At 36.9% G+C, this 27,021-nt stretch overlaps 1 protein-coding gene and 1 pseudogene across 5 annotated transcripts in view; one reads left to right on the top strand and one right to left on the bottom strand.

Annotated features, from left to right (window-relative positions):
- MAGI3 (membrane associated guanylate kinase, WW and PDZ domain containing 3) overlaps positions 1 to 27,021 on the bottom strand; it is a 271,906-nt gene that overhangs the window by 93,900 nt on the left and 150,985 nt on the right. For all 5 annotated transcript variants that reach the window (XM_067727306.1, XM_067727307.1, XM_067727309.1 and 2 more), the window contains exon 2: positions 8,318 to 8,434. In XM_067727306.1, coding sequence (XP_067583407.1) covers positions 8,318 to 8,434 — 117 coding nt within the window. The remainder of the gene's footprint in view (positions 1 to 8,317; positions 8,435 to 27,021) is intronic.
- Positions 19,561 to 21,621, top strand: LOC137219164 (amidophosphoribosyltransferase pseudogene; annotated as a pseudogene).

Genomic DNA, 27,021 nt, shown 5'->3' with positions numbered 1-27,021 from the left:
AAATGGTTCTGAGGAACCTAGGGGCAGGACAGGAATAAAGCCGAAGATGTAGAGAATGGACTTGAGGACACGGGGAGGGGGAAGGGTAAGCTGGGACAAAGTGAGAGAGTGGCATGGACATACATACACTACCATATGTAAAACAGATAGCTAGTGGGAAGCAGCCGCATAGCACAGGGAGATCAGCTCGGCGCTTTGTGTCCACCTAGAGGGGTGGGATAGGAAGGGTGGGAAGGAGAAGCAAGAGGGAGGAGATATGGGGATATATGTATATGTATAGCTGATTCACTTTGTTATACAGCAGAAACTAACACTATTGTAAAGCAACTATACTCCAATAAAGATGATAAAAAAAAAGAATAGTAGGTCATGAACCAAAAAAAAAAAAAAGGAAACAAGCTTATATGAATGACCAATGGCTAACACCCAATCTGAAGATGCTTTTGGACATACTCAACAATTCTATGAATGTCAATGCAAAATGAAATACATTTTTTTCTATGTCTGAATATTTGTTACCAAACAAAAATCAAGACCATCAGATAATGCAATTGATACTTTGTGTGCTTTAAATTTTCTTTTCTTTCAGGAGTGAAAAATTCAAATATTAAGTATGTGTGGTATTACTTTTCAAATTTTTAGATGAGTTTTATTTGGCATTTATTTTGTGTTAATGTTCCCTTCTTTTAAGGTTTTCTGTTAGCAAATGGCTGTATCAGGTTGAGATCATTTAAAAGTGTTATTAAAATCTTGTTATATTCGTTTCTAATAATAATAAACCATTTGATTTTATACTGTCATTTTCTCTGTTTAAGTGCTTGGTGCACTCAGGAGAATCCACCCCATACCTCAGTGTTTATAGCCATTATTACTGCTATGATGGTCAAGTGTAGCAGTCACTTGGGTCCCAACGTACTTGGCTCCCAAGGTACTTGGCTCAGCTGGTACTTCATCACAATCAGCCACAGGTTATACTATGATTAAATTGTGATGCCACTTGTCACGAATTACCAGCAACCTACTTCCCACTGGAAGGAATCTGGCTCTGGGCTCAAGCCCAAGTACACAACCAAAACCAATCCTAAAATCCCTTCTTGGAGGGTCTGTCTCCTGGAACTACTACCAGTACCAATTCTGTATCAGCCAGGGTCCAAAGAGGAGCAAGAAACTAGATGGTAACTTGAACAAGGACAGCTTAATGTAAAGAATTATCAACTATTTATAAAGAATTAACTAAAAGGGAATAAAAGAGAACTCTAAAGAGTACCATCCTCAAAGAGATGCTCTCAAAGTCTGGGATTCAGACCTTGCTGGAGAAGGTGTGTAGCAGCCCACTGGATGGTAGAGAAGTTTACTGGGTTGCCTTGGGACAGGGCTGGTTCACAATCAGTAGACTGAGGCTGGTGGGCAGGGAACTGTCTGCTGGAGTACCAATAAAATTCACCAACAAGCTGCCTTGAGTGGTAGGGATGATGTAGGGGGTGTTTTGGACTTACTAGAAAACCAGCTGCGACACTGGCTAGGCTTGCTAGAAACCCACTGGAAAACCACTTACAAAGAGATATTGCTGAAATCTGGGAAGCCTGCTGGGGTCCCCACAGAACTCATCAGGAAACTGGGAGGAATTCAGCTGGTGCATTGGTGGAACTCATGAAGCCACCTATGAGGGTGTTCCTGAACTTGCTGCTGGGACTCCCCTCATCCCCCTCCCTACCCCTGCCCAGGTGCACTACTGAACTTGCCACTGGGTAGCTGACTGGTAGAGTGCTGCTAAAACTTACTGAGTATCTTTTTGCAGGCAGAAGCAAAAAGAAAAAGACACACTGGAACCAGGAAAAGAAGCCTCTTCTTTCTAGTATCCTTCCTGCACACTCTACTGAGGAAGCTTAACATTGTGTTAGGTGGTAAGGGAAAAATGTGACCGTATCATAAGCAGGCAAAAAGAGCAGATTTGAAGCCAAGAGGCAGTGAGTAATAAACAGGCAGACTAGTGTTCTGAGAGATTCTATCATGAACTAGTATTGGACTTTGTCAAATGTTTTTTCAGCACCTATTGAGAAGATCACATGTCTTTTCTAGTCTGTTACTATATTAATCTTCAAATGTTATACCAACCTTGCATTCCTCGGACAAATCCCACTTGGTCATAATGTGTTATCTTTTTTCTCTATTGCTATATATTGATTTGCTAAAATATTTAAAAGATTTTGAGTCTGTGTTCATGAAAAATTTTGATCTAGTTTTTATCTCACTTTAGAATCAGGATAATGCTCAGATCACAGAGTGAGGTTGGGGACTGTTCTAATTTTCAGAAAAGGTTATGTAGAATTGGCATTATTTCTTCTTTAAATATTTGGAACAATTCACCAGTACCTTCTGGGCCTTAAGTTACAAGTTACAAACTACAAATTTTGGAAATTTGGGAAAGTTACAAACTACAAATTTAATTTCTTTAATAGATAGAGGACTGTTCAGTTCATCTATTTTTTCTTGAGTGAGCATTGATAGTTTTTGTCTTCCAAGGAATTTATCCATTTCATCTGAGTTGTTGAGTTTATTGGTATGAAGTTGTTTAGCATATTCCTTATTATCCACCTAACATCTGTAGGATTTTCAGTGATGCCACCTTTCCCATTCTCAACATTGTTGTTTATCACTTTTATTAATCTGAAAGAAGCAGCTTTGGATTTCATGGATTTTTCTCTATCATTTCTCTGCTTTCTATTTTATTGATTTCTGCTCTTATCTTTATTATTTCCTTCCTGCTACTTAATTTGGGTTTACTTTGCTCTTCTTAAGGTAGAAATTTAGATCATTGATCTTTATTATTTTCTAATATAAGTATTTAATACTATAAATTTCCCTCTAAGTACTGCTCTAGCAACATCCCACAAATTGATATGTTGTATTGATATGTGTGATACTTTGTAATTTTCCTTGTGGCTTATTCTTTAACTCACAAGTTAGTTAGAAGTGTGCTATTTAATTTCCAAATATTTGGAGGTTTTCCAGATATATTTCTATAAATGATTTCTAAGTTAATTCCATTATGATCAGAGAACATATTTTGTACGATTTAAATTCTCTTAAATTTACTGAGTCTTGTTTTATGGTCCAGAATATGGTCTATATTTGTAAATGTTCCACGTGCACTAGAAAAGAATGTATATCCTTGTATTATTGGGTAGTATGCTCTAACAAATAACAATTAGGTCAAGTTGGTTGCAAGTGTTATTCGTGTTATAACCTTACTGATTTTTTGCTTACTTTTTCTAAAGTGGGTATTGAAATCTTGAACTATAATTATGAAGTTTTTTCTATTTTCCTTTTAGTTCTCATTCTGGTATCATTTCCATTCCACCTAAAGAATTTCCTTTACTATTTCTTATAGTACAAGTCTGCTAGAGAAAAATTCCCTCATCCTTTTTTGTCTCAAAAATTTCTTTATTTCTCTTTATTTTTAAGGATATTTTTACTTTATATAGTTGGCATTTTTTCTTTCCAGCATCTTAAAGATGACATTTGACTGACTTCCAGTTTGTACTGTTTCTGTTGATAAGTCTGCAGTCATTCTATATTCCCCGCATGTACCTCTTTTTCTGTCTGCCTTTCACATTTTCTCTTTATCACTGGTTTTCAGCAATTAGATTATTATGTACATTGATCTTTTTTTTTTTAAATGTTTCTTCTTCTTGGGGTTTGTTGAGATTCTTTGATCTATGGGTTTATAGTTTTCACTGAATTTGCCAATATTTCAGCCACTATTTCTTCAAATATTTTTTCTGCTTCCCCCACTTTGGCTTGATAGTGTGCCATAGGTCAATATGAGCAGATCACGGTCCTGTTCTGCTTATAATCCAATGTCTGAAAACAGCTGTTATAGATATCTTGCCCAAGTTCTGGTTGTTTGTGATAAGACGGTAAATCTAGTACCAGTTAGACCTTCGTTGCAAAGGTAGAAGTCTCTCTGTCTCTCTCACTATTCGGTTGCTTTTAAAAAGTTCACTGTTTTACTCTTCTTGCTCTCCATGTTTGTTTGATTAGTTTATATTGCTAAGTCTTCAAGTTCACTGATCTTCTCTTTTGCAGTTCCTAATCTGCTGTTAAGCCCATCCAGTGAATTTCTGAAGTTCCATTTAGTTCTTTTTAAAAGTATACATCTTGTTTTCTCTTTATTCTGTTCATATTGTCCTTTAAATCCTTGAGCATATTTATGATAACTTTAAAATTCTTGGTATGGTCATTATCTGTGTCCCTTCTGGTTTTTTTAAAAAATTATTATTCTTTTCTTTAATCAGCTCACTTTTCTTTTATGGGTCGCATTTCCTTGTTTTTTTGTATGCCTAGTACTTTTTTATTAGACACTGGACATTGTGAATATTATGTTATTCAGTGTCCAGATTTTGTTGACTTCCTTTAAAGAGTGTGGATTATTCCCTTCCCCCCCACTTTCCTTTATTTTTACTAACAGTTAAGTTACATGCATATTCACTTGATCCTTTTGGGACTTTTTATATTTAATTTTGTTAAAATGGGCCTCAAGGAGCTTAATCTATGGTCATTTTAACCCTACTAGTAAGCCATGACCCTAACGGGGTCTCTCCACTCAGTCTGGTTAGAACTCAAATGTCTCTTGGTCCTGTGTAAGCTCTGGTATCGCTAATCTTACAGCTCACAGAGAGTTCTTTGCCCTGCTATGTGAAGTCTCATCCTACACATTCTCAGCTTAGTATTCAGCAACAGACCCAAGGAGGCACCTATGCAGTTTGCCTGAACTCCTTTTCTTCATAGTTCTTTCCTCTCTGACACCCTGTCTTACAAATTCCAAGTACCTCAGACTTCTTGAACTCATATTTCATATGTCCCCTCAACTCAGAGTCTGCTAAACTCTGCCTGGGCTCTTCCTTACTGTGCTGTAGCCTCAAAAGTGCCTCCAGGAAGAAAGCTGAGGAAATTACAGGACTCCTCTGTGTGCAGTCTCCTTTCCTCTTCTCTTAGGGGTCACAGTTGTGTTTTATCTATAGTGCAATGTCTGACAACAGTAGAAGTCTCTCTTTCTCTCTTATTAATTTTGTTGTTTAAATTGTCTCAGATTTTGTCAGTGGGCACCCCATCTAGGTGGCTTTTTTTTCTTTATGTTCTTCTGATATGTCCCCCAAATTTTTTAAGCATACTTTCTGATACAATTGGATATTCCAAGCTCACCTTGTACTTTCCTTGCCCCAGACAGAGAATCAGAATTTTCTCCAGGAAGAAATGGCATCTTTTTTTCTTAATTTCTTTTTTTATAATTAATTTATTTTTATTATTTATTTATGTATTTTTGGCTGCGTTAGGTCTTTGTTGCTGTGTATGGGCTTTCTCTAGTTGTGGCGAGCAGGGGCTACTCTTCGTTGTGGTGTGCAGGCTTCTCATTGTGGTGGCTTCTCTTGTTGCAGAGCATGGGCTCTAGGCACATGGGCTTTGGTAGTTGTGGCTCACAGGCTCTAGAGTGCAGGCTCAGTAGTTGTGGCACACGGGCTCAGTTGCTCCCCGGCATGTGGGTTCTTCCCGGACCAGGGCTTGAACCCGTGTCCCCTGCATTGGCTGGCGGATTCTTAACCACTGGACCACCAGGGAAGTCCCAATCTGGCATCTTTTAGTAAAGAATTACATTTAGAGACCAGATGTGACCATTCAGTTTGCTAACTGCTACTGATGCATTAGGGCTTCTAGATTCTTGGAAGTGTTTTGGGCAGTTCAATTTTAAGTTAGGAGTTCCTGTTAGGATCTGAAGTAGCTGTAGCTGTTTGGAAACTATGAATTAACACAAATAAATTGTAGAGCTCCTTTCTCCCCCTCACGCTGGGGAGAAACTGCAAAACTAGGACAGTAGAAGTAAGTTAAAAAGAAGATCGAGTAAAAGTGGCAGAGGGCAGCAAAAAGTACAAGTACATATTTTTATTACCTTGCTTTAACAAGGAAGGAGGGAGCTCTAGAGCTATGAAACTAAAAATGCTACCCTGAGACACCCCATGCAGGCAAAATACCAAGTTCCTTATAAGGGGATAAAAATCAGATTGTTTTCAGACTTTTTTAAGAGCAATGCTTTATGCCAGAAAACAATTAGATAATTAAGATAGTCTGGGAAAGAAATTATGAGCCAAAAATGTCATATCCATCCAAACAAACTTTACAGTATAAAAGCCACAGAGAAACTGCTATAATGATCCTGTGAACCTTTCATGGAAATCTGGTAGACAACAAGCTTTAGACAACCAGAATTATTGAAGAAACAACAACATAAGGGTTGGTAGCTTGATTAAATATGTATCTACCCAAAGAATGGAGAATAAATGATGATTATAAAGGGGAGAGTACAGTACATAATGGCTGCTTGCATTGCCAATATAGATACAGATCAAGCAACAAAAAAGCGGTCAGAATGAGGAAAGCATATGCAAAGCAGAATGAGCTCGCTGATTACCTTATATGTGTTGGGAATAAAAAGATATTACTTCAAGTCAGATGATGGGAGAGGGAGAGGTAAGGAGGAAGAAGAAATGACTAGATAATTTTAATATTACTCATAGTAGGAACAAAAAAAAAGGGATGAGAAACACAGAGTATTATATAAAGGTACAGAGATAACCAGTAGAATAAAGATACAAATCTTCCTAAAAAGAGAGCTCAAATAAAATAGACTACATAGTGAAAGGCTTTTTATATAAAATACTTGTACATGGGTAAAATAGAAAAACATGACCAAACTGGGACTAAAGATAACAATCACATCAATAAATATAAAGTTTCACATTGGCTACAAAATAGAAAAACATGACAAAACTGAGACTAAAGATTTCGATCTAATCAATAAATATATTTTCACACTGGCTACAAAGTTCAACACTATTTGTAAAACAAAGAGATTCAGAAAGATAAAAGAATAAAAAGATGGACAAAGATTTATCAGGCAAATGCAAAGAAAAGAAGGCAGGAATTGCAATTCTGAAATGTGACAAGGTAGATTTATGGGAGGAAATCATAGACAAGTAGTCAGATTTTAAAACAAAATATTTTATACCATGTTAAGGAGTCTAGACTTGCAGTCAACAGGACTTTTTGAAGGATAAACTACAAATGGAAAAGAATCAGATGTGCACTTTAAAGATGGACTAGACTGAGGTGACACTGGAGTCAGGGGATACAGTTAGAATGGGGCAACGGGCCACACACTGCTTGAGTACCTACTCTAGACCAAGTGGTTTACATTTATGTTCTCACTTTAATTCTAATAATGATATCAGGTGAGCCTTATGATTCCCATTTTATACATGGAGATTCTGAAGCTTAGGAAGATTAAGTAACCTGCCCAAGTAAACCAACTAGTAAAACGCCAGAATCAAGATTTTGAAGTCAGTTTTACTTAGCTCTTTGCAACTACATAATGCTATTTGTTGTTGTTGTGGTTGTTTTTTAAAATCCAAGTAAGAAAGAGTGAGGGTCTATGGTAGTTCAGAGAGATAGGTATTTAAGAAGCATAATTAGGAAGGTTTGGTGATGAACTGGACATTGTGTGAGATTAAATAACAAGAAAAAGAAATCAAGAATTCCAGAGGCCTTATAAAAGCTAGTGTCCACAAGGAATTACAAATATACTGAAAAGTAAAACAAACCAGAATGTCCTTTTATTCCCTTTTATTGTTTACTGCTTTTATTCTTCCCCAGACCTACGCCAGTTAAACCAAGCATACATGATTTGTTATGTGTTAAAAAAAACAATGAAAAGCCAAAACTATCATTACAACAACAATCAGGTCCTATGAAAACTATTAAAGACTAGAAGAGATACACCAACATCTAGATAAAAATTCAAAGAGGATTACCACAAAGGTGGCACTGCATGCTTCCTCCTTTTTTCCTTTGGGGAAGAGGCAGATTTTAAAATTAGTAGTATCCTAATAATTAATAAAAAATATTTGTTCTCAGTGTACAGGCATTGAGAGCAAAATAGTCTTCTTACTGCATAGGCTTTAGAAATTGACTTATAGGAAAAACATCTAGTTAGCAACATGTACATTTATATTCTTAAAATTTTAAAGTCTAATGACTTTTATAAAAGTCAAAATATAGAATCTTCTAGTTTTTCTATTTTTAAAATATAACACTTGAAAGTCCTCTGAAAATTTTTCTCTTTATCCAATTTTTGTTTCATTCCAATGTCCCAACTTAGTCTCCACAATTTCATATGAGATACTCTAGTGAATTATTTCTAGACATTTGATTAGTTAAATAAAGATATTTTGGCTGCATTTCTTTTATTCCATCTCATACTTACATGGAATAGTTCTCAAATAGAGATTATCTCTAATCACTTGCTGCAGTTTGTGGTCAACTGATCCTTTCTGAAACTGAAGACTCAGGTAATGTCGCAAATCTTTATTAATGACTTTGCCTACAAAAAAAACACACAAGACAAAACACATAACTGTTAGATCTCCAGTTAAATATCAGTGCTAGTTAATGAATACCCTTAAACCATTTAGCCATAAATAGGAAAAAGAAATCAGAATATTTTATCCAAAACAAGATAACTGTACCAAACTATTATAGGTACTATAATTAAAATACACAACTTTAATACACAACGTAGGCATAATTTTACATGGAAGGAGAGGGAGGACGTATAAGTCACAGAACATGACAAATATCCAATGACTTTAAATACCATCTATACCCTGGTAAGTGCCAAATTCTTATCACGTCTCTAACCCTGACCGATCTCCACCAGGCTCCAAACTCATCAAACTCTCTATATATTGCAGATATATTTGGAAGTCAAATAACCACCTCAAATTTCAGATGACCAAAACAGAACTCTTAATTCTATCCTCTCCCATTATTTTCTTCTCCTCTCGTTCTTCCTGTCTTGGAAAATTACCACCACCAATCCAATCGAACAAACCCCAAACCTAGAAGTCATCCTCAATTTCTCCTTTTTACTTCTATCCCTCAACGCAATTTATTAGCAACTTCTGTCAGTTCTACCTCCAAAACATATACCATAACTGCCCACTTCCCTCCACTTCCACTGCCACCATCTAAGCTAAGCCACCATCATTTCTCACCTGGAATTCTGTAACAGCCCTCTAATCGGTTTCCCTGCATCCATTCTTGGCTCCTTCCTGCTCCCACCATTCACAAAGAAGCCAGAATGAGATTTTTAAACATAAATCAGATAATCACTATTCTGTTTAGAGCCACAAATGACTTCTTGCTGCTCTTGGAATATAATTCAAACTTCTAAACAGGCCTACATGTTTCAGCTCTGGCTATCTCTGACCCAAACTCACTCACCCTTCACCCTCTCAAACTACGCTCCACCCACACTGGACATCTTTATCATCTCTAACAGGCCAAATGGGTCCTACGCAAAACCTTCTGCCTATCACTAGATTGAACAGGCATTTTCCATCCACTTGCTTGACTCCTAGATACAATGTGAATAAATAGGAGTGAAAGGTTGTTTTTTCTTATTTGTGGGGAAAATGGGAGATTAAAAAGAGGGATATTAGGGGTCTCAAAGAAATATTAAGCAGAAAAATAGAGGACTGCAGAAATCTGATTGCAGTGAATTTATAATAAGGGTTGAGCTTAAAATGAACATCAAAGCAATCCAAACACTTTCCATGAGACAAGGTTTCAGATAATTAGAAAAGAGCAATGCTAAATCAAAATAGATTATCTTATTGAATAAGAAATGAATAGTTGATTAAAATATACTCTTTATTTTATTTGAAACAGCATAGTTATGACCAGATTAGATAAATCAAAGGTTACTACAGATCAGTTCACTCTTTTAACTATTATTCTGTAACACAGCATTTCTAATCCCTTCTTTTGGTCTTTTCTCACATATATAAATAAACATAACCTATATGAGAGAGTATTAAAATAAGCAGGAAATCAGAGAGCTTCTAAAGTTTAGAGATAACATTCATATCCTAAACTAATAAACATAAACCAAAAAGTCCCTGTTTTGCATTGTCAAAAATAGATGCTGAGGAAGGGGAGAAACTTGTGATCAAAGAAGAAAACCTGAAAGATATTTACAGGAATAACACAGAACAATGTGTGGTCCTAGAGGCTGCTTCTGCCAGGCACTTCGGGGCCCCACCAACCCAACTCCAATTTAAATGGAATCATATTATTTCATTTTTTATTTATATTATGGAACTTGTTCATTGCTGGGTAGAAGAAAAACCCAATTCATAATTAATACTGTACAGTCTCATTGCTTAGTGAACAAAATCATACCCAATGAGTTCATTATGTATTTTAAAAATCAGATAAGGAGTGTTTCAAATGCACTGTAATAATCAGTATACAAAAGCTTTTGTGGACTGTTACATAGGTGCTTGAAAGTATTAAGTGATGCTTGCAGAAGTTTGGTTAGGGTTTTTGACTAGACAGAGAATGCATCATTTTTTTCTATTTGAAATAAGCTATATAGGCTCCATAAAAACCTGCTATCCAATGTATTTTCAAAAACAGTTTTAATCTGGATAAAGGCTAATGCCTGTTTTATTAAAGAAGACAATCTAAATCAACACTTTTTTAATTCAAGGTTTGTCAAATTTTTTAATTTGAAGCTTTACTATAAAATATGGCATAACTCACAGAGATAACTATACAATGCTAAAAACCCACACTGGATTTTAATCTATAAAAACAACAAGACAAAGCCATAATAAAAATCATAGATCACAAATTACCACATGAGGGGGGCTCTTTTAAGGGAAAATGAAGGTAAACAACTCAATTCCTGTTTCAAGGGCCCACAAGACCTTAAGACAGAGAATCATTAAAGCGGAAAGAATTAGATTTAAAGAATAACACCTAGATTTATCAGGATGGGAACTGCACTCTATCTTCACCCTCAACTTCTATGGGGATTCTGGATGCAATGCTGAGATGAACAGTTGCAAAGAAGAGGGTGAAGTACAATTTCATAAATGGGATATTTAAAGTGCGCAACTATTCAAAGAAATCATCACACTTTTCTGAGGTTGGGGACAAAATATTACAAATATCAATGAAATGTCAACTATAAAAGATTAACAAATTATATGGATTGGCATTCTTTAAGATTAATAATAATTAATGACAGAATATATTGGATACAGCAGTCATCATGGACTTTCTTGCTTCAAGAAACCAAAAACAACTTTCGTAAGGGGACAGAATATTATGCTTTCCACTTCAATGTGGTTCCAGGGAATTTATTAAAAAAAAAAAAAAAAGTACAAATATCCTGAATAGGGAGATGGCTGTGGAATTACCAGAAGGCCAACAGAACCATTAGCTCACAGAGACACCGCTGAGATTCTCTATATTATTAAATTGTATATGAACTTCCAGCTTTTGTTTAAGGAGGGTTTCACAGAAACTTGACATTTCAAGAGTATGAAAACATCTACTTGGGGTTAATGCAGTTGTTAAACAAATAAGAAAAAAGATTCTTCATAATTGCATTCTTACCCAGCCAGCCTTTGCTTTTAAGTGTTAAGATTATTCTTTGACTTTTAAGTGATTTATAAATCGAGTTGATTTATGAAACTTAAAAAGAGATCTGTAAATCTTACATACACAGCTCAGGAGGGGAAAAGTCTATAACTGAAATCTCAATCATATGAATAAATCCAGGCACTCAAGTTTCAATATACAAATCCTCAGTCAAAAGAACTCATAACTCAAATTCATGCTTTCTGAGTGTATGCCAATTAATATTCACTACCATTTCTCTTTAAGGAATCAGTATATAGAATCACTGGTTATTATTTAGGTAAACACTGTGGCATGCTGGCATAGGTGTGGTCATGCAAGCAGCTGTAAACCAACCCAATTGCCAACATTTCATTGTCTTTTCTGTAAGGGTAGTCTAGGAGACTTTGTCAACCACTTGCCAAAGTCAAGATATGACATGTCTTTACTATTGTCTAATCCAGTAGTAATTATACAATTGAAAAGAAGAAAAACATAAGGTCAGTTTGGCATGTCTTGTTCTTATACATTCACGTTGATTCATGGAGACCACCCCTTTCTTTCCTAAACACTTTCAATATTTTATTAGTTTTATCTTTTACAATCTCTTCCAATGTCGCAGTTTAAACTTAGGGAAGTGGATTTGTGTTTTTCTCAATCTATGCCTTTTTGGAAACTGCGACATTTGTCTTGCCTCAGTCTCCTGGTACTTCCCCCATTCTCCACGATTTCACAAAGAATATTGACAATAACCCTGAGATCATACCTGAGAGTCCCTTTAACTCCTGGGGGGCAATTCAACTGAGTCTTGAAAACTTAATTTCATTTAAAGTGAATAATACTCTTATGATCTCATCTTTTTAAAATTTAATTTCCCTCATTTGAGGTTGTTTGTTTTATCTTTTACTGTTGGAAAAGTAATTCTTCCAGTTCTAGACTATGGAAGCAAAGTAAGAATGGTACAGAACTGATTTCTGCCTGTAAACTGCTACCAATAACGTCTTCTCACAGTAAGTCTACCTCTTCCTTCTCACTGCTCTTGCTTCAAACACAACCTTAAAAGCTCTTTGAGCTCTATGAAGTATCTAAACTCCTTCTGAGCTTTGGCCGATAGTAAAGGAAATTCTTCAATGTTTATTTTTTACAGTCTACTTAGCACTGTACAAATGTGATTGCGTTCCATCCAATTATCAATCACATACATCTTTTAAAAATCCTGAGCTGCTCAGAACATTCTTTGTACCCATAAGAATTTCATCACATAACTTTTCTTTTAGAAATCTCTAGTCTTGGAACCACACCTACAGATGTCATAAACTTAAAAAAAAAAAATCTGTTTTCCTCAAAGGCAAAGTACGGGCATAATCACGTCCCACTTTTCTTCCTTACTATGATGACTGTAAATAGCCTGGTGAAGTTCCCCAGCAAACTGTTCAATCTAACTAGTTCAACACAACTGATGTTACTAACTAGTCATTTCCCGTTAGACATAGACTCAGAAGAGCATTGCATTTTATTGCTTCCTCTACATCCTGAGCTCCATGAAACTAGTGAAAAAGATATACATGAGCTTAACTCCAAACTGGCTCCTTGGTTCAAGGCAGGAGTTCCCTAAGACAAAATAAACCAAACTGCAGTCCACTTGTTTGTGAAACTGTAAATGGTATTTGAACAAGGCTTTTCTAGATAATCAGTATCTACACATTTCAAAGTAAAATATATTCTGTGGCACAAAAGTTATTTAAAATATCTTATACAGTTGTTAAACATAAAAGTTTGTCAGCTATCTTAGGACCAAGGTCATGGTTTGTTTTTACAGATTTAGTGCCAGGATCTAGCACACAGAACAAATGAGTCAGCTTAATTTTGTATCTTTAATTGTTCATTTCACCCTCTACATCATCTAATGCAGGAAATTTTAGAATGCTCACTTAACTGATACAGTATTCTTTGTATATACAAAACTATATATATATATATATATATTTTTTTTTTTTTTTTTTTTTTTTTGCGGTACGCAGGCCTCTCACTGTTGTGGCCTCTCCCGTTGCGGAGCACAGGCTCCGGACGTGCAGGCTCAGCAGCCATGGCTCACGGGCTCAGCCACTCCACGGCATGTGGGATCTTCCCGGACCGGGACACGAACCCGTGTCCCCTGCATCGGCAGGTGGACTCTCAACCACTGCGCCACCAGGGAAGCCCTATATAAAACTTTATTTTAAACTGTTTCTTAAACGATGAAATTAACTTTATTTGGACTCTGTCAAAATGCTACAGTAAATTCTTCATTGACACAGCAAGCTCTACGTCTTTAAAAGTAAGTTTTAATTACAGCTTTTATGCCAATTCCTCAAATTCTGTTCATCAGAACACTGATGACTAGGACTGCTATTTTATAATAATAATTATTATATTGTACATATATGCTATATGTTTTCACTCATTTCTCATGGAAAGCTTTAAGGTAGATATTATTATTCCCATTTTATAGGTAAGGAGCTGAGGTACAGAGAGGTTAAGTAACTCGGCCAAGGTTGTATCACTGAAAGTAGCAGACCTGGGATCTGAACCCAGTTAATCTGGCTCCAGAACCTGCACTATAAGCACTGTGCTAGAATACCTCCCTCCCTTCTTCCCTCCTTCCCTCCCTCCTTTCCATGAATTTCTTCTCTTGCTTAAGCTTACAAGAAAACAAGCTTAGAACACCATCTTTCATAAGAGCCCACCCTTCTATGAAAGTTACGTCTATCGTGTAAAAAAAGATTTACTGAGTCCTGAATAGTAGGCTTTTGCGGGTAAAGCAGTGAATGAGAGTGCACCCAACTGAACTAAAAGTCTCACAGGGAAGATGAACACTGAGAAAGAAATTTCAAACTCGAGAGCATTATGAAAGAGAAGCATAGAGCACTGTGGGAATCTATAATCTGGATCCTAAGTCTAGGGAGCCTAGGGAGCCGTCAGTGAGTAATCACACTGGAGCTGAAACCTGAAGGATAAATAGAAGCCAACTAGACAAAAAAAAAAAAAGGTGGGGGGATTGGTAGAGGGAGTGGTACATGCGAAGGCACTTACTTGAGGTGGGAAAGAACACAGTGCTGACAGGAACTGAGAGAAATCCAGTATAGCTGGTTCTTAGGAAGTGAGGAAGAGTTCACACAAGCTGAGACAAGAGTTCCAAGGGCCAGTGGGTTGAGTAGAACCTTGTGACAATAATTTAAAAGAACTTCAACTAACTCAGGTATGACACCAAAGACCTTCATAATTGCTATAAGCTAGCAACTATGGATATATTCTTACTGGTCACATCTATATTTCATATTTGTGTTCAAATGCCACCTTGTTATTTCTATTCAGTCTTTTATCTGTAAGAGGATTTTCAAGGTGTAAGAGGATATTCAAGGTTATAAACTTAGACAACCCCTATCAACATAACTCTTTAAGTGTTCCACTCTCATTATAGGCAAGTGGAACCTAATGAATTTTTTAAATAATTTATATAACTAAATTCTTATTCTGTCCCAAATTTGAAAAGCACTAAATCTTCTGGAATCTCTTGAGCCACTTAGTGTTTAAAACTGGCCAGTTTTCAGTATTCTTCTGATTTACAGTGTGAAGAAACACAGACTGAAGCGATCAAGCGGTGTTGCTGTCTTCCGCAGAATCCTGCTGCCACCTCACCAGTCAGGAGAAAGTCTCCTACTAACAGAGGTCACGTTCTTTTTTTTTTTTCCCCCTCAGGCTTTTAAGATATTATTGACATAAAATATACACAAAAGTTTAAGCTATGCATGCAACGATTTGATACATGTATATATTGTTAAACAATTACCATAGTTAAGGTCAGTTTGTAACCCCATCCTTTCACATAATTACCATTTTATGTATGTGTGGAGATAGCACTTACGATCTACTCTAACATCTTTCATGTATATAATCTGGTATGACAGTCATCACGCTGTACATTAAAACCCCAGAACTCATCCACCTTAGAGCTGTATGTTTGTACCCTTTGACCAACATTTCCCCATTTCCCCCACACCTAGCCCCTGAAGAAAATGCACCATTCTGCTCTTTATTTCTATGAGAATATGAGTTTCTATTTCTATCTCTATTACATTCCACATGTAAATGAGAAGATACAGTATTTGTCTTTGTCTGCTGGAGGTCACATTCCTTGTCTCTATTACAAATTAGGGAGTAGTACATATTAAAATGAGTGTCCATTCTCCACTGATTCCTGGAAGCAGCTATCATAAACACATTGGTCAGATTTCATCTACCGCCCTGGGTCCTACATCACTGGCAGTTTAAGGCCAAGTCTGCTGCTGCACATCTGGTCCTTTCCCAGCACACCCTAGAAATGTTTTCTCCCTCCCTCCTTTCTCTCCGTCCTTTCTTCCTTCCCTCCCTTCCTTGATTATTATTTTTAATGCATTTACCATCAGAAGAACTGGAAGCATAGCTAAAGTAAGAACTCTTTGGTTTAGGTAATCTGAAAAATCCCTGAACTACACCAAACTAAATATACCCATCCCTAAAAGCCTAACACTGTTTACTACATGTAGAATTCAATATTAATGCAGCATTGAAATTGCTTCATTATATTCAAATTATGTGCAAACAAAACCCATTATCATGCTGTATACTTTTTTTTGAAAGTTTTTTATGGTTTTTATTTGCTTAAATAAAGCAAGTATTTCTGTGTAGAATGTATTTGCAAGTAACGATCACTTCTCTAAAAAAACCTGATGCATGGCCAGGAATCCAAGTTATAAATATTATAAAAAGTTGGTGGCCCAGAGAATGCTGTTGTATCTATATCTGTTCTTACTTCTGAGGCAACTACCCCAGTCCTGCTAACACCCTGCCCTACCCTCTAACCTCCACACCCAACTCTTTCCCCTGCTGGTTTCAGTTTTGTGTCTACTCCACCTGGAGACCCACAGTGTTGTATACACATAAATACCGTTAGGGCAAAAGGCCTGCACATTGACCACCTGTTCACCTGCTCTTTGAAGCCAACACCCAGGCAGAACTCTGAAGTCCACATTAAGGAACTTCTGTTTTCATCTCTCCTCCCCGCTCGTTATTACTACAAACAATGGGGTACGTGTTGGCCTCCCTCACTGGATCTTAAGCCTGTGTGAAGCCACGAACTATGTTTCGTTCATCTCTGTATCTACCCTCCAAAATACCTAGCACAGCTCTGAGTAAACACTCTCTTAAACACACCAAAATGATACTTGATAATGTGATTGCTATACTGACAGTTTTAAATGGAATTCATCTCCGACAAACACGTTTACTATAATCCTCACAGAAATCCCTTCATTAACCAGCACTGTTAAAAGTAAGTTTTGATTATAACAATGTGGTCAAACGCTCATAAGGTATTTTAAGTGAAAAGAGCAGGTCACAAAACAGAATATTCAGTGTGACCCCCAAATTGTAACATACCTGAGGATATGCAAATTTTTAAAATGTAAGGGTCATACAAAAACTCATACTTAAACATTAGCAATACTTAAAACATTATTGCAGGTATAATTATTGGGTGATTTAAAAAAACTTTTATCTTCATGGTTTTTGTACTTTCAAATTTTCTACAGTGATCATCTATTACTATAATGAGAAAAAACTTTTAAAAACTAGAAACCACATTTTCAAAAACTTTGCCCTTCAAAGGTCATTCGTGGAAAAGGAAGCCTGACCCAGTGAAGCATTATGACAAAAAACTTGCAAAAGTTCTATGTAAAAGCTGATACTATTTGTCTAGGTTTTCCTTTAATCATTTGTTTTTAATAAGTAGTATTTTCCCCATACCGAGGTTAAATTCCAACCATTTTGCTTTTAACTGAAACTCTCAATTGATAAATAAGCTATAGAATATTCAAATCTACATTTGAAAAGTAAGATGAAAATCACAATTCTAGAAAAGACACAACAAAATCACCACAATTTTCCCTTTAAAAGTCATGCATCAGAAACAGCAAAGTAAGATGAACCTTCCTAGCAGAAAACAGTAGAAAAAATAAGAAATCATCAAAAGTGGGTCTTTTTCTTTTCAAAGCTTTTACTTGATGGGATCATGTAGATTTAGTTCTTAAAAACAGTTTTTCTAAAATGCTATCCTGAGTCTATTTACAATTTTTTCTTTGTGGCACTCACATCAGGAATCATTAGCAAACCTGTCAGAATGCCAGATAACCAGTGCTGGATGGCACACGGAAATCTGAATCATAGTATTAATGCTTCATCCTTTTGACAAGAGGGTACAAAGCCCTCTATTGTGCCTTGTCATTTTCCCTGAAAACAGAAAACTGGGTTTTCTGCAAATCAAAGTTATATGCTTCAGCAGAATGTCCAGGACTTGAGGTAGAAGATCTGTTACTGATATTTCATTGTAGCAGCTAATAAAAAGATAGCTGAAAGGGAATACAGATGTGCTTGATTAGAAGTCTGAGTGGAAAAAAAAATGACTATTACAGAATTCAGACTGCATTTTAAGATGCATCATTATGTAAACAATCTCAACTTCTAGGTTCAGGCAGTAGGCTGATATAATTAACCACTATTAAAAAAGGAATTTAATAGCTTCTTTTTCTCTGATATCTTTTAAAAATAGAAATTTATCCCAAGCCTTAGAAATTTTCCAAAGTAGATAGTTTAAAGGTCCTAAAAACTATATTACACATCAAAACTGATCTGACTCCAGGGAGAGTCAACATTCGTTAAAAAATAATTTGTTATTTCCCATCTTCATTTCTAATCTCTGTGTTTCATCAGGAACATATTTAAAAGGATTTCTTTATCATCCTTACAAAAAATGTCAAAATTTCAAAGAAACATTTTTAGAGATAAATGGCCATTTCTATGTATATCCCCCTATTCAGATTCCTCCACTAAAAACCATTCCCTCCCCCCCCCCACTCACCTCAACTATAAGTCTGAGTGAATCAGGACGTTTCAGAAAATGTCAACTTAAATGAAAGTGTCAGAAGATCTCCAGTCTCCCATTTCCCATTAAAGGGTCTTAACAAACAAAAGAATACCAGCAAAAAAGAAAAAAAAAAGAGGGAGGGCAGGAAAGAAAGAGGGATGGGAGGGAGGAAGGGTGAGATGGAAGGAAGGAAGGAAGGAAGGAAGGGAGGAAGGGAGGGAGGGAGGGAGGGAGGGAGGGAGGGAGGGTAGGAAGAAGGAAGGAATCTGTACCCCTAAACTAAACCAATAGCAAGGAAAGAATCTATTTCAAAAGACAATGGGAATTTCTATAAATTCCAATATCAATTAGTGAGAACTAAGAAACTGCAAAGTAAGAACCACAATCAAGGGTACCAAATGGCCTTACTAGCTTGATAGTCTGAATTTAGGTTTAAGAACTGAAAGGGAGTCTTCTGGGCAACATGACAATATAAGTCACTTTTACAAAAGGCTCTCTAGTACAGAACAAAATGAGGAGAAATAATCAAAAATAGAAGGAAAAAAAGAGTTAAACTCTGTCCATCAAATATCAACTCCAAAGAATACAAAACAATTTAGACTACACTGAGAAAATGCCCGAAGCTGACATACAACACCCTAGCTCATAAGCATAGCACATTTTGCAGACTCTGAGTACAAAATATTGATACATGTTGAATGTATATGTTGATCTACAAAACAAAAGGTATATAAGTTGCTGTTCCCAATCCCTAGGAGAGGAGATAGACGCGTTCAGACAGAAATAGTGACAAAACTCCCCAAAAGTAGCTGCCTTTGGCACTAACCCCCTACACCTCCTCGGACATCAGAAAAACTAAACAGAGGCTATATGCCTCTACATCAAGCTGGAGAGTTTATGCGCTAATGGTAACAGTAAGTGGTACCCAGGTAAATAGGAAAAGTAGTCAAGAAAGAGCATTAATGAGTTTAAGCAAGGTAACAAAATTAGACTGGCATATTAAAAAGTTAACATCTCTGTGTGTAGAATAAACAGAGGAGGGAGCCAAGAATAGCTATGGGCATGTAGTTAAAATGTGAGGGCCGGGTCGAGCCGCTGGTTAGGAAGCGGCTGCAGCTGGCCCGAGCTTCTGAGGCTTACAGGCCGAATGAACAACTGGTTGGTGCTTAGACCCCTTCCGCAGCGGCGGGTCCCTTCACGTGCTTTCGGCGGCGACATGGAGCTGGAGGAGTTGGGGATCCGAGAGGAATGTGGCATGTTCGGATGCATCGCCTCAGGAGAGTGGCCCACGCAGCTAGATGTGCCGCATGTGATCACTCTGGGACTCGTGGGGCTGCAGCACCAGGGTCAGGAGAGTGCTGGTATTGTGACCAGTGATGGGAATTCGATACCAACATTCAAAACACACAAGGGAATGGGTCTTATAAATCACGTCTTTACTGAAGACAATTTGAAGAAATTATATACTTCAAATCTTGGAATTGGACACACGAGGTACGCCACTACAGGAAACTGTGAATTAGAAAATTGCCCGCCCTTTGTTGCTGAAACACTTCATGGGAAAATAACTGTGGCACATAATGGCGAATTGGTAAATGCTGCTCGCTTAAGGAAAAAGCTTCTGCGTCACGGTATTGGTCTGTCAACAAGTTCTGATAGCGAAATGATCACCCAGTTACTGGCGTATACCTCTCCTCAGGAACAAGATGACACCCCAGACTGGGTGGCAAGGATTAAAAACTTAATGAAGGAAGCACCCACGGCATACTCTCTGACTATAATGCACAGAGATGTGATTTATGCGGTACGAGATCATTATGGAAATCGTCCTCTGTGCATTGGTCGTCTTATTCCTGTATCTGATATAAATGACAAAGAAAAAAAAAATCTTCAGAGACAGAAGGATGGGTGGTGTCTTCAGAATCTTGTAGCTTTTTATCTATTGGTGCAAGATATTACCGTGAAATCTTGCCTGGAGAAATTGTGGAAATATCCAGACATAATTTCCAAACTCTTGATATTATACCAAGGTCTGAAGGAAACCCAATGGCTTTCTGTATCTTTGAATATGTTTATTTTGCAAGACCAGATAGTATATTTGAAGACCAAATGGTTTACACAGTAAGATACCGTTGTGGTCTGCAGCTGGCAATTGAAGCCCCTGTGGATGCGGATTTACTTAGCACTGTCCCGGAATCTGCTACGCCTGCTGCCCTTGGTTACGCAGCAAAGTGTGGGCTTCCGTATGTGGAGGTGCTATGTAAAAACCGGTATGTAGGAAGAACATTCATTCAGCCAAACATGAGGTTAAGACAACTTGGTGTTGTGAAAAAATTTGGAGTATTGTCAGACAACTTTAAAGGCAAAAGAATTGTTCTTGTAGATGATTCAATTGTGAGAGGCAATACCATTTCACCCACAATCAAATTGCTCAAAGAATCTGGTGCAAAAGAGGTACACATTCGCGTAGCTTCACCACCAATTAGATATCCATGCTTCATGGGAATAAACATACCAACAAAAGAAGAGCTTATTGCCAATAAACCAGAATTTGAGCATATCTCAGATCATCTAGGAGCAAACAGTGCTGTGTATCTGTCAGTAGAAGGACTGGTTCCATCTGTACAAGAAGGGATAACATTTAAAAAACAGAAAGTGAAAAGGCAAGATATTGTGGTTCAAGAAAATGGAAATGGTCTGGAATGTTTTGAAAAGAACGGTCATTGTACAAAGGAAGATGTTATGGTTCAAGAAAATGGGAATGGTCTGGAATGTTTTGAAAAGAACGATCATTGTACAGCTTGTCTGACTGGAAAATACCCTGTGGAACTGGAATGGTAGGTGCTAGGGCAGACACGATATTTCAAAACACAAAGTTAGTGGAGAAGTTACAGTGGTTACACCTCCATTTACTGTTACTCAGTACAGTGTGAAATGCCACATGCTTGTGTTATAAGTTTTGAGATTTTTTTCTGAAAAGGGTACCAAAGTGCTATGATTTCTTTAGTAATCCTAGATAAATATTTTGGTATTATCTAGGAACTTGGATGATCCTTTCAGTTTTATTTAATAGTTTAGTACTTTTATTTTTAGAAATCATATACATTTAACTTCAGATCATCAACAGTAATGCAACGAATCGGTAAATTTCTGTTTAAGAGAGGATTGCCAGGTACTCTTCTCTCCCACAGGTTCTTAGAGAATTTTGTGGAATGTTTGAGAGTTATAGAAATTCAGTTATGGAATATTTTCATAATTGAACCTTGCTAATTACATATAATACAACAATATGTGGTATTCTTTTTTTTTTTTGCTCAAGCATTGGCTAGCCTTTTTCACCTGGTCAGAGAAGGCAGGTGATCAGTGGCATTTGCCAGGTCCACGCTTTAAAGAGTTTGCAAGAGGTTAGACTAAGGTGTTGTGATGCAAACAGGACATGTGAGTTAAGTATAACATTCCATGCAAACCTTGAATCCATTATATCCCAAAGTTACCTAGCATCAAGAGTTCTCTTTAAAAAAAGCAAAAGACAGAAGAAACACCTATTTGTGCCTCACTTTCCCCACCTGTGCAATGAGGTGCTTATATTACTAAATTAAATAACTTGCAGCAGTTATTTTGGTGGTTAGAGCCATCATTCCACCCCTCAGTTTTAAGACAGTGCATGATTATTAGCTTTTGAAATGTTGGCCACTGGTCTGCAATTGAGATTTCAAGAGGGAGACATACAGCAGTAATTTGCAACCTATCTTTGAGATGCTCTGAGAATGACTGTAAAAACATGGCTGTGCAAAATATTTTCCTACATTTGACTAGAAAGTATGATCCATACTCCTTAGTGCCCTTATAGTAGAAGCCCAGCAAGTAACCTGGTACATTTGAAGTAAAAAATAATTTTTTAGATTCTAACAAACCTTTTATCCTTAATTTGATTATATGCTTTTTTAATGAAGTGCTTGATCACTTGCAAATATACTGTGTATGCAATGAGATGATCAAGTAGAAACATTGTAGGGGCCAATTTTACGGAACAAGGAGACAACAACTTTTTTCACTTAGCATGCTCATCTAATTCCGAGAATCAACGTATCACTTTTTCTACTTTGTTTTATTGGGATCTAATGAATTAGATTTTTTTTAAGGTTTTTGTTTGTTTGTTTGTTTGTTTTTTAACATCTGAGATTTAAAACTTTAAAATGACTTGCCCTCAACCCTTGTTTATGTAAGATTTTTAAAACATAAAAGTGTTTGTTTCTGTGTTATTACCATGAATTGGTGTACCTAGTGTCCAAATCCACCTATAATTGTAATATTTATTAATAACCATAATCTTTTGTCTTCATTTGGTATTTAGTCTCATGTGTTGTATCATGGCAGGCCAAGAGAAAACGTTGACAGCTCTTTAAGCCCATGTGCAGAGGGCAGCAGTGGGTCAGATAACCCTGTGGTGGTACCACAAGCAAACTGGCATCTGAATAAAGCCCTGGGACCATTTGTGTGTATAGCCTCTTGCCTTAAATGTATTCCTCATGGCAGCATATGGAGGAGGCAAGACCTTATGGGTCAGTTTTGAACCAGCCTTACTTTGATTTTTTTAAAAACAAGAGAGTCAGGGAAAGTACTAAACCAAAATCTCTGATTTGACTTTTGTGTTTTCCATAGTTTTTATTTTGTTTTACTGAGATGCTTTTATAAAGGAAAATGGTACTGTGACAGTTTGGTAATTCTACAAATTTCTTACTCTTTCTCCATCATGGCCTTTTATTTCACAAGTTTCTGAAGTGTGAATTACAATTTTATACCAGTGTAATCTCAAATGTTGTTTAACTGCTTTAAATTTTTATAGGTATTGTAAACTGCAGAGCAAATGAGAAATGTGTTTTCACAGGATCTATATTGTGAACTAAACTAAGCCTACTTTTTGTGACTTCCTTGTGATGCGTTGGTGACAAATGTATGTAACGAGTACATTAAAAAAAAAAAAAAGTGAGGGCCACTGTCCAGGTGACAGATGATTTAGATCAGTAATGGGAATGGAGGAGCGGATGGATTTGAAATTCACTGTATATGCCCATATATAAGTAAAGTTTTTCAATACCAAACACTGTCCTTACAAGAGGAAGTTGTCTTATATTTGAACCTTACAAAGTCTCAGATTACAGAATGATTTATAAGTTATTTTATTTTGAAAAAATACAAAGTACTGTCTGAAGAAAGCATGTTACCCTGAACCAACAACTGTTTAAGAGACAATCTGACACAATTGCTAGGGAGACGTGACGGTGGGGGCGGGCGGGGAGCAAATAAAATGAGAAGATTTAGTAATTATTCCTTGGGGTACTACACAACTGCACACACAACTGCATGTGGCAGATGTCACTGTCAAGCAATCTTTCAATGATAGGTTGTTTTTTTGTTTGTTTAAGGGAAGAGGTGCCTTTATTTTTTTATTTTTTGGCCCTGCCGCGCAACTTGTGGGATCTTAGTTCCCCAACTAGGGACTGAACCCAGGCCCTTGGCAGTGGAAGTGCAGAGTCCTAACCACTGGACCACCAGGGAATTCCCTCAATGATCACTTCTGGAAAAAAGCAATTCAGTCCATACTTAGGTTATGAGATCATAAATATATGTCAACAACAAAAGTGAAGGGAAAAATTTTTGCTCTAATTTTACTTGTGGCTAGGACAGCACTATACACAGATTTAAAAACTACAATATCTCATACAATTTAGATGGAAGAGAGGAGGAGGTGAACTAGGAAACTGTGTTAGGTAACTCATTCCAGTGTTGACACAATACCAAAGGTGTAAGTTGAAGAGTTTGCACAAACTTTTTACAATAAATAGTGGAAAAGTAGTATTTCTAAATTTCATTTTAAATATATGTGTAATTAAATTAAATTTTAGAGGTAGAAATCTGATTTTATCCCTAAAAGTTTACATTCATACTGCCTAATCAAAAGGATATGTATTTTTTTAAAGTGTCTTTTAAAAAATTGTGGGATAGCTTAAGCTTAACTACAGGGCCTCCTCCTATTTGGATATTCATGAAATTGTGAATAGAATCCATTAGCCTTAGTAATATATTTGACAGGAAGATTCAGGGGAAAAGAGACAACAGAAAAGATCACTCCAGGCTTCTAACTTGAATAACCAGGAACTTTAAGTTCCATTTGAATAAAAGACATAGAAAGGGGAAGAAATGGACTTCCCTGGTGGCACGGTTGGCAGGTTAAGGATCCACCTGCCAATGCAGGGGACACAGGTTCAAGCCCTGGTCCAGGAAGATCCCACATGCCGCGGAGCAACTAAGCCCATGCGCCACAACTACTGAGCCTGTGCTCTAGAGCCCGCGAGCCACAACTACCAAGCGCACGTGCTGCAACTACTGAAGCCCACATGCCTAGAGCCGGTACTCCACAACAAGAGAAGCCCCCGCCATGACAAGCCCGCGCACCGCAGCGAAGAGCAGCCCCTGCTCGCCTCAATTAGAGAAAGCCCGCACGCAGCAATGAAGACCCAACACAGCCAAAAAAATAAATGAATTTTAAAAATTTTTAAAAAGAAAGGGGAAGAAACAAGTTTGGGATTTGAGGCAGAAAATCAGGGTATGGTTTGGGGTATGTTATTTGAGATGCTAGTGAAACAGATACCATGTGAAAATATCAAGAGATCTGAATTTAGAGCTGTAAATTGGGAGTCTTTAGCTCACAACAAATATCTGGCCTTGGTAGAGATGTGGGGTGATGTAAGTTGGAACAACTTTTCTGAAAGGCATTATGGCAATATCTATCAACATATACTTGCATGTCTTCTGGCAGAAGAGCTCTACTGAAGTTATATTCACACAAAAATGTAAAAAAACATAAAAGATGAATGTTTATCACAGCATTATTTATAAGGAATTTAAATGTCCAACTATAGGTAATGGTAAGTAAATTATAAATGATGAAATATATCTTCAATTACTGAGGTATGATGGAGTTTAAACATGTTGTTGAGTAAAATAGAGGGAGTTGTAGAAGGGAGCATTTAGTGCAAGATGTCATTTATGAAATTGGTACACTTTTCTTACATATATTTATGCAAAAATATATTCTAAAATATGCTTATCTCTGAGTAGCAAGATGCTGAAGTATTTTACCCTCAGCTTTGTAATTTTCCATATTGTTTGAGAGGCTAAAGACAACAACAACAAAAGCATACCATTTTTTAGAACTCTATAAAGCTTATTTTTTTCCTTTTTCTCAAGTGTTTAAGAATTAGAGCACAACATAATCTTAGAGGTAAACAAACAAAAAAACAAAAACAAAAGAAACAGGAGAGGAAGACCACCCTGACTGTACAACTGGCTTTCCGACTTCAGGGCTGCATAACTAGGAACATATTGTCAAAACTGGAGCACCACCCCAGGCTTGAGACCGAACAATTAGGCTAGAGAAGTCAGTCCTGGTTGACCTAAGCCTGTAATTTGATTAATGAAATGAATAGTGACTGAGTGTTTAACAGGTCACTCACAGAACTGGTTCCTGAACCCTGACCCAGGGATAATGTGATTTAGGACAAGTTACTGTAAGACCACATCTTAAGGATTAGTAAATTATGTACATGAAAACACAGACTGGAAAAAAGCAATTAAATAGCCTGACTCCACTAAAAATATTTCCCGTGAAAAAGAAAAAAGAATAGAAAGATTATATGATAGAGGCCAGTCTCTCCCTTAAAGAAAATAAAACCAAAAGACAGAGGAATAATAGTACAAAACATCAGGCACTGCACTAGTGTTGAAGCTATAGAAACCATAATATAGTACCTGCCCTGGTGTTAGGGTGTCACAGACAAGTATAAGCAAATAACTGCTAAAACCAGTGAGAAAGCATGTACAAGGTGCATGAGAGTATGTAGCTAAGAGAAAATAAATAATTGTGTTTAGTGGGGAAAACCAGTTAATCTAGGCTGGGAGTATGGATGGGGCGCATGGGATCAGGACCACGGTGGGCGTTCCAGGCAAGGGGAAGAGAATGCACAGTGGCAGGGTGGTGGTGGATTATAAGACTAGAGAGAGATGCAGAAAGCTCAGGTAACAGAATGTTTTACTTATGTCACTGAAGGGTCAGAACATGACTCTAGTGAAGAAGTGACTAAAATTTTTACCAGGGGAATGACACAGCCAGACTTCTTTTTCGATGGATCATTCTGGCAACACTGTGGACTACGAAGACAAGGAAAACAGCTGGAGGATACCAAGACCAGCACAGAATAAATTTAGCCACAAACCCATTAATACTGGCAGTAGAAGCAGTAATAGAAGAATCAATGTAGCAGAAAATTGGATTGGTGAAATAGGAGGCAACTCAAGAAACATACACTGATAATAAGAAATTAACCAAGATAGGAAATGAATGATCACAGATTTGCAGAGTGCTATAATCCAAACTTCAAATGATAGGAGTCCTTGAAGGAAAAAAGAGAATGAACTAAACAATTAATAAACAAGGAGTGCAGTTGAAGAAAACTGAAAATTTTTAAAGGAATGAAATTGGAAATTGAAAGGTTTAC

This window comes from Pseudorca crassidens, chromosome 2 (genome assembly GCF_039906515.1).
Source record: "Pseudorca crassidens isolate mPseCra1 chromosome 2, mPseCra1.hap1, whole genome shotgun sequence".
NCBI classification, from domain to species: Eukaryota; Metazoa; Chordata; class Mammalia; order Artiodactyla; family Delphinidae; genus Pseudorca; species Pseudorca crassidens.
This window is presented reverse-complemented; position numbering and strand designations above follow the sequence as displayed.